Raw genomic sequence first — 14,184 nt, 5'->3', positions numbered from 1 at the left:
TTGCACTTCCTAAGATAGTTAGGACAGCATAAAAGTCACCTCCTGATAGCACACTGATTCTTGCCTCGGTAACTGAGAGCTGTGTGGTGTTCTGCGTTTCGAACAGGTATAGTTCCTCCACATATATTTATTGGAATGTAGGTCTCATTTAAAGGAGTTTTAATACCTATGCTGTTTTAATTACTTATTTCTGTTTTGTGTGTTTAATGAGTTAGAAGCTCAACTGTGGCATCGAAATCCCTCACTGATAGTCTTTTGTGATATTTTAATTGTTTATTACTTCAGCTGGTTAGTACTTTAAGCATTGAAAAAAATAATCACACTTATTACAGGGAAGTATGCCTGAATAAGAAAAAATATAAATTTAATTGGTTTATTCACGAGCATTACATTTAATACATGATGTGTTATATCTGCTATTTCATACAATATATATTGTTATTGTGCATAATATTATGTTGTATCTAATGAATCATTAATAGTTCTTTGTGTAAAATACCCTTCTCCCCTCCATACTTGTGTAAGAGAACTTATCTTGCACTGAAATTCCTTCCCACCATTTCAATGACTTCTCTAACTGACCCACATCTACTATATCTGTACACATCAAATTGTTGACTCTGAGTACAAATGAGGTACGATGGCCAGGTTATGTTACTCAACTTCTGCTAATTGGCAACCTGAGAATCTTGTGCCTGAATTTATTTGGATGACTGCAGCTGGCGAGTTCCATGTTGCATTTTTTAAAGCCAAATACCCACATCTCAAATGCTTTCTGTTGCAGCTGACCTCAGCAAGCTACTGCACCATCTCCTGCTGTTGCTCCTGCAATATGTTCCTGGGAGCTCAGTCCTTGTGGAACTGGCAGATAACAGCAAGAGGCTGTTAGTTCCCATTGGGCTCCATGTCTGCTCTGTGCAGTTTGTGCCTTTTGGGTTTTGGGGTTGTTTTTTTCCCCTGAAATAATTAGGCTCTGAAAAAGAAAAAGGAGGAGCTCAGAAGTGTATGGATAACTTCTTGTGATCCTCCATTGTTGTTGCTTCATTTTGTGATCTCAATACAGTGGGTCCTGCCAGTGTGCCAGGCTTCCTGGGACTGAAGGGTCGTCTCAGGCAGACGTAGCAAAATTAGGCATGGTTTGCCTCAGTAATACTTAGATCATTTATACTTTATAGCAAACTGCCCTGTCTTCCCTGCCCAGTCTCCTTTGCGAAGGCTTTAGATGAGAGCTCTATAGTGAATTACTGTGTATGACACATGGATGACCTGGGGGGGGAAAACATACATATGCTCCAAAGTTGCTTAGAAATCTTTACAAACTGAATTAATGTGCATTTTTTAAAAAATCTTCATTGTAAAAAAAAAAGTGTCACAAACTTCCCAATAATTTTTTTGCGTGTGTAATTTTCTGTTTTAATTTGGTGGGGTTTGTTTTGGATTTTCTCTTCCACCTATCCTTCCCACTGTGAAATCTGGAGACCCCATTTCAAGGTTAGGATTTTGCAGCCTGTGCCCAAATTATTCTCTGCCAAGTAGATCTCATGCTTTCCCTGGAGTATGTCCGTGTCACTAAACTTGCCCTGTTCTTTTGTGTCTACATGTGGCTGTATTATTTTGCTTGTTTGTTTTCAAGATTGTCTCAAGCCACACTGTATTTTATTATATGCAGCTCCTCTTTCACTGCGTGCCACTGATGTTGCTAATGGAAATGCTAATGGAGGAAGAAATAATGCATTGAGTTCTACAGTCTCTCGGCCAATGCCTCACTTAACATCTCCAAGTCCTGGCTGTGCAGCTGGAGACCAAGGTAAAGAAAACCCCTCTGTTCTTTTATTTTAAGCTGCACTGGCTGTTGAGCCTGAAATTCGTTATTTTATTCTTCTTCCCATCATAGCAGTTTCTACAATTCAGTCTTTGCAGATCCATTTGGGTTTTGGCGTGACCATTAATGGTAATGCTGTGCTTCTACTTAAAATAGTAAATACTTAACACAGGTAAAAACATTTTTTACATCATAGTCTGGCTTCATGTAAATCTAGGTGGAAACCTGTGGTGCTCTGTGGCATGATACCAGCTCAACACCAATGTGAAATGGAAATATGGGCTGGAATCTGGTCATTCAGGAGGATGTGGTTTAGAATTAGTCTTTGCTTTCGTCCTCAGCATCAATGTCCAGTTCCGGACCACCAAAGAAACGTCACCGGGGATGGCCTTCTGGGTCCACAGTCCCTCCTCCTGGTTTAGTGGTACCTGTTCCTACAGTTCGGCCTTCGGCAAGAACAGGTAAACCTTTGATAATACAGAGTCGTTATTTGTAAAAATCTGTACTCAGCCAGACCAGTAGCCCTGTGCTGCTTCTCTTAAGTGTTGCACGGATAACTGAGCTTGTTGAAGTAGTTAGGGACACGGTGAAGAGTTTTTCAGATGCTCCAGAAAAGCATACGTGATTGCCTGGTCCTTGTTACCATAATCTAAGATGGGGCACAGGGAAGGTGAAACTATTGGGAGCAAGCGAGGAAAGAAAGATGCGAATAATATTAACAAAAAGCCAAAGCTATTTAAGTCCCCCAAATAGAACTCAGTTCTCAAATTGTGTAGGCGTATGGATATATGAAAATACTTCAAGGATTTTGATTAGCCTTCACCTTTAATGTTGTGTCTCAGTCTGCCATCGCATGCTACAGAAATCCGTGCACTCCACTCCTGCACAGGAAAAATGGCTTTATATACTTTTGTCCCCTAACAAAGAGCACTGATGTCCACTGAGGTCATCATCATAAAAGTATAAATGTTTGTGAGACCAAATGTTTGCGTGGAAAAACTGTAGGAGGGATATGTAACATCACGGTATGAAATAGGATTAATTATGAGTATGTGTGAATACCTCTTTATACATAACATATAGGTACCTCTTTATACACAACTATTAATAAAACTGTTCGCTATTTGAGCATTTTAAGTTGTAGGTTTCAGCATACTTTGTAAAGGGGAATAAACAATTACTTATTCCTGTCTTGGTAGAGTAAGAGAATAAACATACAAAGAAGAAAAAAAGCCGTTTGTCAACATGCACAATTTATTTTTAACTCTGCTTTGGAGGGCTTGGTTTTAAGATACTTTGGAACATCATAGGAAGAAGGGTTACATGGTAGCATAGGCCTGCCTATTTGAGCACCTCAAATCAATCACAACTTTTGTAGGTTTCTAGCTTCAGAGACCTGCTGAAGATATGTGATACGAGGCAATCTCCCCCTTCGTGTTGTCTCCAGCAATCTACTACCTCCACCATGTACTCCATTTTCCACAAGTCTTTTGTAGTATTTTTTTTCTGCTGAATAAACAGTTTCTACTGCTAAAACAAATGCATTCATTTATGCTGCCTTTGATGCTTTTCTGTCGATGGCAGTTTGAAAAATCTGTTACAAACCACCAAATGAAGCTTGAGAAACTTCTGAAGCAGACCTCACACTGAAACCTCATTACAGATTAGAAAAATCTTGTTCTTGGTTTCTTTTTACTTGTGAATGATGCTGCTGCTCTTTCATGAGTAAAGCTCAATTTTTATCCTTGTAGCAACTATCTAAGGACAGCTTTGAGATTTTGGCTTGTTTTTATTCTCTACATGTATTCTAGGTCAGAAGTCAGAGCAGTCTCTTCCCTTTGAGAGGCAGTATGGAGAGGTAGCCTCCATCTTAGAGGTGGCCTTTTGGCTTAGTACTTGGCTTTGTTTAAAGATGCATATTCAAACCTGTGTTTTCCTCTCTCATTCCCACCAACAATACAGTGGTCAGAAAAAGTTTTTTTTGGGGGGTGGGGCTACAGGAGGTTATAGGCTCTTAATTTAAATTACTTAAAACTAGCAGGAAATGCAGAGAACTTTTGAATTTTATTACAGTTAGTGATCTGCAGTAATTTTTTTTTATTTGTTCATACGGCCAAATCACAGTATGAGCCTTTCAGTAATGGAAGCTTCTCTTTTCTTTACTTTATAGAGCCTCTTTTGTCAGTCCCAGTTCCTCAATCCATGTTAACTGGAATTTTACAGCCTCAACCCATCCCAGCAGGGGAGACTGTAATAGTTCCTGAAAACCTGCTGAATAACTCGGGAGTCAGACCAGTGATTCTGATAGGTAAGTCTTACACTGGGAAATCAAATGCATGTGTTTTGAACAAACACAGGCTCCCCTAGGAGAGAGTTTTTTGATTTCTTTCTGTTGGTTCTGGCATTCAGTACAATATGAAGTCAGTTTGTCATGGGTAGTTTCCTTTAGTTGCTCAACACGTAAAATTGGAAGTTAGGCGATTTCTTGAGGACCCGATGTGCAAACGGATCACAACTAGGTCATATTTGTATAAAACCTCTGACCAAATTGAAGTTTTGTACAAATAAGATTTTTTTCTTTAAATCCAAGAACAGAAATATTTCCATGTAATGAAAATAGCTTTTCAGTGTAAACAAGAAACAAGCAAATACTTCCTGCAGCATTTCAAGTCCAGATCTTGAAGCCCAGGGATTCTGCATGAGAACTAGAAAATATATTTGAACTGATTAATCGGAAGTAAATCATACTTGCTTTTTGTCTTTTATAGTCCATACTTCTGCTAAGCAACTGAGATAACAGATCAGGCTTTTAAAATCCTTTAGCTGTATGAAGGACACGGTTAACCTTTGGAAGGACATGACTTTTATTTTAAAAAGTATGATTCATAATGTGAATATCCTTTTCAATCTGAGCTATTTGGGCATACTATATAACAAAAGATGTGTCACCTAGGACTGCCAAAATTTTGATGAGAAATTTTTTGATTCTTTTCTTAGCCCAGCATAGTACAGGTGATTGTATAAAGTAGCATCAATGTTAAAAGAACATGCTCTTCAATACAATCCATGGAATAATTTGTCATTCCTGAAGAAATGGAGTAGTTCTCAAAGTCCTCACTTGCACAGATAATCCTAATACGCAAAGTTCCCGGAGAATTAACAGGGCCATCTACACTAGTAAATCTGTCAAGGATAGGGTTACGCTTTTGGTTTCTTTTGCTTAATGTTGTTTTCTGGAAGCCTATTCTAAAGCTTTTAGCATGGTAGTCTTCACAGTTTTCAGAGAAACACTTCTTTATTAAAGATGAGGGTGCCTATGGTCATCAGCTTAAGTGCAAATTGAATGCAGCCCTTAGGCTCTTGGAGAGTTGCCAGTGAAGTCCTCGGTTAGGCTAAATGTTAGTGGCCCTGAGAAACAGCCTCCTATTAATAGTACAGAACCAGATGTACCCAAATGGATGGGTTTGGCAAAATCTATGTGGAATTTTTTTTAAAATGAAAACATTCTCAAGGAAAAGAGGAGTTAGCCTGTGGTCATGTGCTTTACCTTACAGAACAACATGTTTGTTTAGTTGTTGATGTTTATTTAACCTCTTCATGAAAACAGAATGGAAATGTGGCAAAAAAGTTACATCAATCACAGCAGTACCACAGTGGCTAAATCAATGCTAACGTGACTTATGCTGCTTTTATAATGTTAAGATCAATGTACTTTTACTTCCATTGATTTTTCTTTTTGTACACTGTATAATGGAGAATCTGTATTTAAAGGTCAGGGGGAAGACCCAAATAGATAATATCCTCATCTGTGTTTGGGTAGCAATGATTATTATCCTGCTGGTATGCAGTTATTGTTAGTTTTTGCAGATCTAAGTGATCATTTGTTGTAAAATACATCACTATCCCATCTCATTTATTTTGTAAGCAATTATAAAGCCAAGAATAGTCACTGATGCGGTATATTTTGCAAGATAACATCAAGGAGAAATTTGGAAATGTAAACTTTGTGCAAGATTTCATGTAGTGCAATATTTTGTGAATTGCTGGGGTGTTTTTTTCTTTCTTTTATCAAAGGTTATGGCACTTTACCTTATTTCTATGGAAATGTTGGTGATATTGTTGTAAGTCCCTTGCTGGTGAATTGCTACAAGATTCCACAGCTGGAAAACAAGGATTTGGATCTCTTGGGTTTGACAAGCAGTCAGCTGCTAAGTGTGGAGAATATGATACTTTTAACTATTCAGTATCTTGTCCAACTAGGTAAGCAATTTGTCATAATCATTTTCTCCTTACCTCTGTTCCAGAGCCAATCTTCTGGTTTTGTGCCTGGAAGAGGAAAGTGGCTCCATCTAGTGTATGTGACTTTGCTACTTTGTTCATCAGACAAGAAGTGAAGTGAATTTAAAGGCCATACTGCTTTTGCTCTCCATATGGGGATTGACCAGGTCACCTTTGTGAAATGGATTTGCAATGCAGATAACTCATTTGCTTAGGGTATCAAACCATCAGTTATCACAGCTCTTTCTAAGGACACTCAGTCTGTTTTATTCAGTTTTGTAACAAATGCTGGCAGATGTGTGATGGTCATCATTGTTTTGGTGACAGCACCGTTTACATGAAAACTACATTTGTTATTCAGACTAAGGCAAGTGATTCAGTGAGTATCTCATTCTTGTAAATGTTTCTGGAATGGACTCTTTGCAAGTTTGAGAGCAAACTGGCAAACCACGTTTTCTTTCTCTTATTGCAGGTCCAGACATTTTTCCCTACCTTAGAGTAAAAAGCAGTAGCGTTAACAGTAAGGTTTTGGAAGTTAGACAATAATACAGGATAGTGTTGAGAGACTTCTCACAGCAGTCTCAGTCTTCTGTATTTGAAAAGATGCTGCTTATCATAGAGGAGTGAAATGACTTTTGTGAAGAGCACATTGCTTTTCCTGTATTGGGTTTCCTCTAGGGCATCTCTAATAATGATATGAAATGTGCAAATGTTTCTAACTGGTGATAACCCTATTATGTGGGGACCAAATGTGCTCTGTGCAGATTTCACCCATGGGTTCATATGCTTTACTCTTCTCCCTTGATGTTACAGACAGGAAGGAGGCCATCTTCTGCATTGTAATACTCTCCAAGTGGCCCGTTTGCTTTATTTTAACATTCCCTGCCTCAATAGTCCATTGGATGCCATGTTAGAACTGACAGAGGGTTTCTTTATTTTTCACAGGTTGAGTGTTTCCTGTTGCCCTTCTCTCAGTGGGCTTACATTTATTTGAGGTTTTAATCTAAATCGAAAAGTTTATGGTCTGTATATTAAAACCAGCTGCTTCACTGCTGGATTGGCAGAGGTAGTTTGCATATTTCCTTCAGGGAAACATGTAACCTGCTGATACAGCATTTCCAATAAAAAATAAAATATTTATTGAAACCTATCAAGTCAGTGAACCACACTCCATAAGCAAATCCAACCTTAGACAGATGCAGCAAGTCAATACATGCTGCAAACTAGAGGAGGCTTCATGTAAATCTTGTGGAGCTGAGTTGACCTGCACCTAATAAGCACTGTATCTTCTGCATAAAGCAGTTCCCAATATTAGAGGTGTTTAGTTTGGCTCTTGTTCTTGCTGTGCAATACTGAATAGTTTTCGTTTTGGCTTTATGTGGAGATGGGTGCCAGCACCGTAAGGTGAAAAAGCCTAATGAGGAGAAAAATAAAAACATTCTGCAGAGCATGGGGATCAAAACATGTTGCTCGTTTGAATATTGTTGCAAACAAAACTGTTGGGATTGTGACAGTTGCACTGAACTGTAGCCTTTATCCCATTTTGTAAAATCAAAGCAGATCAAAGATGATCGGAGGGCAGCCAGCTTCAAAAGTATTTGACGAGGAGAAGAGACAAATACACACATAGATTTAACAGTTTATTCATGTCAGCCTCTTTATCTAATGAGAAAGTAGGACTAAAATGTTATTCTTTTTTATGGAGTATATTGTGAAAGAGTGAGATAAAGGCAAAGATAAAACAGCAGAGAGAAGATGAAATAGATACCGAGTGGCCTAATTTTTTCAGATCTCAGTACTTGTACAAAATATGTTTGCAGATAACTGTGATCACAGATCTTAAGAATCTTATTTATGAAAGTGCTCCTTTTTTGAAAAAAGATCTTAGAATTCCTTTCAGTTTTCCTCTAAGATTATGAAAACATTAATAATTATAGAATAATGCTGTTGTGTTTTCAGAAATCAGCTGAACAATCTCACAATGATATTAGAAATCAAACCAAACAAAATAAGTGCATTTCTGATTATTTAATTTTAAATATACTTTGAAGACTATACACAGTTAAAGCTGTGATGGTGAGCCATAGCAGTGCTGTAAATAAATTCCACTGACTGTGATAAAGGAATAAATAACAATAGTTCAAGAGGTGCATTTGATTTCAGTGGGTTTTTTTACAGTCTATCTCCTGTACTCATTCAGATTTCATATTTGTTATCCTTGTCAGCATTCATACTGAAGTTTTCTCAAGCTTTGTTTTTGTACTTCAGAGTGCCCCTATTTGCAGTATGGTTACATCCTATCATTTGTAATTATCTGCTTTTTATTATTGCGCTACTGTTTCTGCAAACACAATCTCATCCTATGCAGTACTAAGGTCTGTGTTTTGGTCTTTCAGCTGGAGGAGATTTCTGGCCATTCTGTTAACTACCTGTTTGGAATAACAAAATCATTCTCCCTTCTCTCTTGTGCTACATTCGAATCATGCATATGCCGTGACACCCAGAGGTGTTTTGTAGCTTCAGTATCTAAATGCATATCCAGATTCAAGGCGGGAACATGCCGCTGTCTTCAGTGGAAGGGCTATTCAATCAAAGCAAGAGGTTATTCCAGCAATTCTCCTGGTCTTAGATGGTCAGAGGAGTAGTTTTCTGTGGGATGCATCGTGAAGTGTCTATCCAGAAACGGATGGCATTTGAATATGTTATTTTAAACTTGTTTAAACATACTTGTTTATGTCGGAAAAGACCTTTAGGATTATTGAGTCCAACCATAAACCTAACACTGCCAAGTCTACCGCTAAACCATGTCCCTAAGTGCCACATCTACACATCTTTTAAATACCTCCAGGGATAGCGATCCCCCACCTTCCTGGGCAGCCTGTTCCAATGCATGGCCACCATTTTGGTGAAGAAATTTTTCCTAATATTCAATCTAAACCTCCCCTGGCACAACTTAAGGCCATTTCTTCTTGTTCTGTCACTTTTTACTTAGGAAAAGAGATTGATGCCTACCTGCCTACCCTTTCAGGTAGTTGTAGAGAGCGATAATGTTCCCCCTGAGCCTCCTTTTCTCCAGACTAAACAACCCCAGTTCCCTCAGCCGCTCCTTGTAAGACTTGTGCTCCAGACCCTTCACCAGCCCCGTTGCCCATCTCTGGACACGCTCCAGCACGTCTATGCCCTCCTTGTAGTGAGGGGCCCAAAACCGAACCCAGCATTCGAGCTGTGGCCTCACCAGTGCCGAGCACAGGGGGACAATCACCTCCCTTGTCCTGCTGGCCACACTGTCTCTGATACAAGCCAGGACGCTGATGGCCACCTTGGCCCCCTGGGCACACTGCTGGCTCACATCCAGCTGGCTGGTAACCAGCACCCCCAGGCCCTTTCCCACCAGGCACTTCCCAGCCGCTCTGCCCCAGCCTGTAGCGCTGCGTGGGGCTGGTGTGACCCAGGGGCAGGGCCCGGCACTGGGCCTGGCTGCACCTCAAACAGTTGGCCTTGTCCCATCGGTCCAGCCTGTCCAGATCCCTCTGCAGAGCCTGCCTGCCCTCCGGCAGGTCAACCCTCCCCCACAACTTGGTGTCACCTGCAAACTTACTGAGGGGGCACTCGATCCCCTTGTCCGGATCATCAACAGAGATACTAAACAGCACTGGCCCCAGCACTGAGCCCTGGGGAACACCACTTGTGACCAGTCCCCAGCTGGATGTGACTCCATTCACCACCAGCTGGGCTCGGCCAGCCAGCCAGCTCTTAACCCAGCACAGAGTACACCTGCCCAAGCCATGGGCAGCCAGTTTCCCCAGGAGGATGCTGTGGGAGACGGTGTCAAGGGCTTTACTAAGGTCCAGGGAGACACATCCACAGCCTTTCCCTCATCCGCTAGGTGGGTCATCTTGTCATAGAAGGAGATCAGGTTCATCAAGCAGGACCTGCCTTTCATAACCCCACGCTGGCTGGGCCTGATCGCCCGGGTGTCCTGACATGCCACGTGATGGTGTTCAGGATGACCTGCTCTATAACCTTCCCTGGCACTGAGGTCACTGTAGGTGCTTTTGGAAGCACAACTATTTTAATAAGGCCTTTTTCAGATATTAATATATTATGGTATGATTTGTTTTGCGTTTTTATTTTCTGAAATAAAGATGAGCCTTTGCGTACTCATTTCTGTGGAGAAGCTTCCAAATATTCCCTTTTAACCTTGACAGGTTCCTTTATATGTACTTATGAAACTGTTCATAATAAAAATAATTATCTATAATTTTGTCTTCCATCTCATCTGATATTAGTTCCACTATTTGTCTGGACAGATGTGAAGACAGACTGTCATGAGCCAAATGTAGTGTTAAACACTTCACTAATTTCAAAATATGTCCTTATCGGTGCCTCTCTGATACCTACTTTTTAATGTTTTTCTTTTATAAATCATCTGAATGAAATTTTGTGTGTTCTCACACAGAAATCTTTCCATTTGAACAATTATTTTCATTTTCTTGGATTCATGATGATCCGTGTGTCTGGAGCCTGTCTTTTAAGTACCTCCCTTAATCAGCTTGCTTTTATATCTTTCACTGTATAACATCTTTTTTGTTGTGGTTGATGTGTTGCACATATACTTCATTTATGCAGAGGAAGATTTATTTCTCTGTCAATAAATGTCTATTTTTTTTGTGTTTCAAGATCTTCAAAGACCTAGAATGTGTGATGCTTTCTTAGAAAAAAAAATATATTTCCAAAAGAGAGAATTATTCCCATGCTGTGTTAAATTAGACTCATCAGAACTTTTCAGCTTGCATAAAAAATTAAAACAGCCTTGCATTTACAAGGCTATAGCTGTCCTACCATACTATGGCAATTGGGTGGTGACATTCTCATGTTATTTCTCAGAAAGGCAAAATGACAACAGGTGGCAGTTTTTACAGATTATGTACCATCTGTTATTTGGCCAGTCCCTGCCCTGCTTCTGATACAACCTTTCTGTTCCCTTTTTTTCACTGCTCTTTTTGCTTGTTGTCTTTGGTTCTAAAGGAAAACACAAAACCAAAACCAGCATTTCACATATCTCTGGTATTTAAGTCCCCCCCTTTTTGTCATAGAAAAGCAAGCTGCTGAAGCGCGAAGCCATCTCCTTTGGCACTGACATGAGATCTTGGCAATTTAAGTTATGGTTGCTTTTTACTCTGCATTCATAAATATTTTTATCTGTTCCTGAGTATCTTTGACAATGAGGCAAATCTTACTGAGAAAAATGTTAATTGAAGCTGAGTTGGGGGACTGATGCTAAGATGATAACTTACATTTCTGTTTTTCAATTCAAGTTCACAACACTTCAGATTTGAAGTTTACAGATGTAAAGTTGCATATACCTCTTTATGTTAGAAGTTTGAAGATTTGCTAAATTAATTTAACTAAAGTAAAGAAGAGGTTAAACATGTTTATTTACATCAATGCTTAGTTTACTAGTATGCATGATGAGAAAAAGCAAACAAAAAACACTTAGGCTTTGTCATGCTGCGATTAGTGCTGTGAGCATAAGTGTTTCGATTTTCTTCTGTAAAAAATATGGAGGCTACATGATTAATCCTTCTGTTCCAGGCAAAATGCACATATTTTTCCACTCCCTTGTTTGTCCCACTGGTTTGTGAAGGTAGAAAAACTAGGAGTGAGATGGAATACCTCATTGTTTAAAAAAAAAAAAAAAAAAAAAAAAAAAAAAAAGTCAACAAAAAAAAGAGGTGGGGAGATGGTGGGCAAGGGAGGATTCTAGATGAAAAACCAAGAATAAGCTATGTGGGTAGATACCCACTGAGTAGAGAGTGGGTTTTGTAAATATAAAAAATATGGTGGAGAAGCTTGTCAGATCAAAACAGATGTGATTATTCCTGGTTCAATAACATTTTGATATGAGATACTGTTCTTTTGTTTGTTTGTTTTCAATGTAGGTCCTGACCAGATACCTCTGAGGGAAGAATTTGAGCAGATCATGTTGAAAGCTATGCAGGAGTTCACTCTGAGAGAGCGATCCTTGCAAATGAGTGCACAGTGTGTCTCTGTGTCACCAGGTCAACTCCCATGGCTTGCTAGGTTAATCGCTAGTGTGTCCCGGGACCTTGTGCATGTGGTCGTTACCCAGAATTCACTGGCAGAGGGCATCTCAGAGACCTTGAGGTCTCTCAATGAAATGAAACATCAGCAAAAGCTACCAGATTATGTCGTGGCCATTTGTACATCAAAGATAAGAGGAAATGAATTCTGTGTAGTAGTCCTAGGTGAGTAATTTGCAGTATGCTTCAAATACCAACGCAGGTTTGCTGAATTAATTTTCTTGAGTCATTCCAGCTTTTTAAACCCCTCTTCTTTTTATTCTCCTTTGTATTGTTACGCTGCAATGTCCGTTTGCTATTCTTCCATCAAGACTTGGAGTACTGATGTCCGTGAGGATCTAGAAAAATAGCTGCCTGCTAGTCATTACTGCTCTTTGGGCGGCCTGAGACTTTATTGTTTGTGTGGCTACCTTAGAAAATATCTTGAAGTGAGCCAACGACAAAATATTCAGTTTGTCTTTCTGTTTTGTGTAACAGCTGTGCTATTTCACATGGCAATATTGGATTGACCAGTCTTCTGCAGACCACTGTAAAACAAAATGTGCTTTGTATTGTTTTTACGATGCTGATTTTGAAATTCCACATTGGTGACTGGCTGTGATGTCTGTGCATGAGTGTGTCTGGGTCAAAGTGAATTTTGACTGGTCGTCTTTCCATTGTAGGCAGATAAATCAATGAAGTCAATTTTTAACTCTTTTTCACACTAGGGATAATTACTTTTCATATTTACCCAGAATCATCCATTCCATCTAAGGTACAAATACTTATTTTGCATATCATTTGTCACCCAAGTGTGCAAAACTATGGGCAACAGCTTGCAAAGAATGTGCTAAACCGATATAACTGATTCTCCCATCACTAGCAAAACAGACTTGAGACTGCTTTTCCAGTCTACTGGATAAAGGCAGGGGAGATCCATGACAAGATTAGCATACCCCACGTCTAGTATGAAAAGATTGTGTTGATAGTACACTGTATTAAAGATTGCTCTTGCTTTTTCCTCCCCTCTTCTCCAGGTCAATATCAATCTAGGGCACTTGCAGAAAGCATGCTTACCACCAGTGAATTTTTGAAAGAAATCAGTTACGAGCTCATCACAGGGAAAGTTAGTTTCTTGGCATCGCATTTCAAAAATACTTCTTTAGGTGAGTGATCCTAAGAAACAGAAGTTCTAGCCAAGACAGAAATTTCTTTAGGGTCGATGTGTCTCCTGTTCAGCAGTTAAAGAGCATATGAATATAGGTCTGCCCTCTCCACTGAGAGGCATTCTTTCCTTCTCTCCATTCACTGTGTGTAAAGGAGTTCTCATCTCCTTCACCTGTGCAGTGCGAGTTACCCTGTGGCAAAACATTTCTAGCACTATTTTGTACTGGGCTGATGTAATGTTTTGTACTGTGTTGATGTAATGTAAAGCTGTGTAATGCTGAATGTGATGGCAGGGCACCCGTAAGTGAACGAGTCTTTTTATGTTTGCGCTTTTAGCACAGGTTTTGGAGGTTGTTTTGTAGTGCGTTTCTTTGTAGTCATCAGATTTCAGCACTAGCTGTAAAGTCACAGAGCTGAAATGATTCAGCTGTGGTTTCTTTTTTGGGAATTTATTCAACTGTCAAAGCAGTAACTAAAAGAAAAAAACATTCCTTCTCCCTCACTTCCCTGTATCTCCAGTCCCTTGCCCCTTCGCAGATTCGACATCAGCTGTGTGAGAATGTGAGTGTATGTAAAGTTCTACATCATTTGTCTGAAAAGGCTTCCAGATAATTTGGTGTTGCTAATTCTGATCTAGGTGATGATTTGGACAAACTGCTGGAGAAAATGCTACAGCAGCGAGGGGAAAGTGTCATTATTCCTTTTAATGGAGATGTTAGTGAGTGTGTGTCATCTCAGGAGGCAATTGCCATGGTTTCTACACAAGAACCAGGTATTTTTTTTTTACATACAGCTGTGAAATAAGTGAGTAGTTTGTTAAATGTTAAAATGCAT

The 14,184-nt window shown here is 39.5% G+C and overlaps 1 protein-coding gene across 9 annotated transcripts in view; it reads left to right on the top strand.

The window, feature by feature from the left end:
- GREB1L (GREB1 like retinoic acid receptor coactivator) overlaps positions 1-14,184 on the top strand; it is a 144,861-nt gene that overhangs the window by 96,379 nt on the left and 34,298 nt on the right. For all 9 annotated transcript variants that reach the window (XM_080380416.1, XM_080380415.1, XM_080380421.1 and 6 more), the window contains 7 exons: positions 1,670-1,807; positions 2,164-2,283; positions 3,993-4,130; positions 5,897-6,082; positions 12,043-12,369; positions 13,221-13,349; positions 13,988-14,122. In XM_080380416.1, coding sequence (XP_080236542.1) covers positions 1,670-1,807; positions 2,164-2,283; positions 3,993-4,130; positions 5,897-6,082; positions 12,043-12,369; positions 13,221-13,349; positions 13,988-14,122 — 1,173 coding nt within the window. The remainder of the gene's footprint in view (positions 1-1,669; positions 1,808-2,163; positions 2,284-3,992; positions 4,131-5,896; positions 6,083-12,042; positions 12,370-13,220; positions 13,350-13,987; positions 14,123-14,184) is intronic.

The sequence above is a fragment of the Falco punctatus genome, assembly GCF_963210335.1.
Source record: "Falco punctatus genome assembly, chromosome: 3".
NCBI classification, from domain to species: domain Eukaryota; kingdom Metazoa; phylum Chordata; class Aves; order Falconiformes; family Falconidae; genus Falco; species Falco punctatus.
The sequence above is the reverse complement of the archived record's forward strand: the minus strand, read 5'-3'. Positions and strand labels throughout refer to the sequence as shown.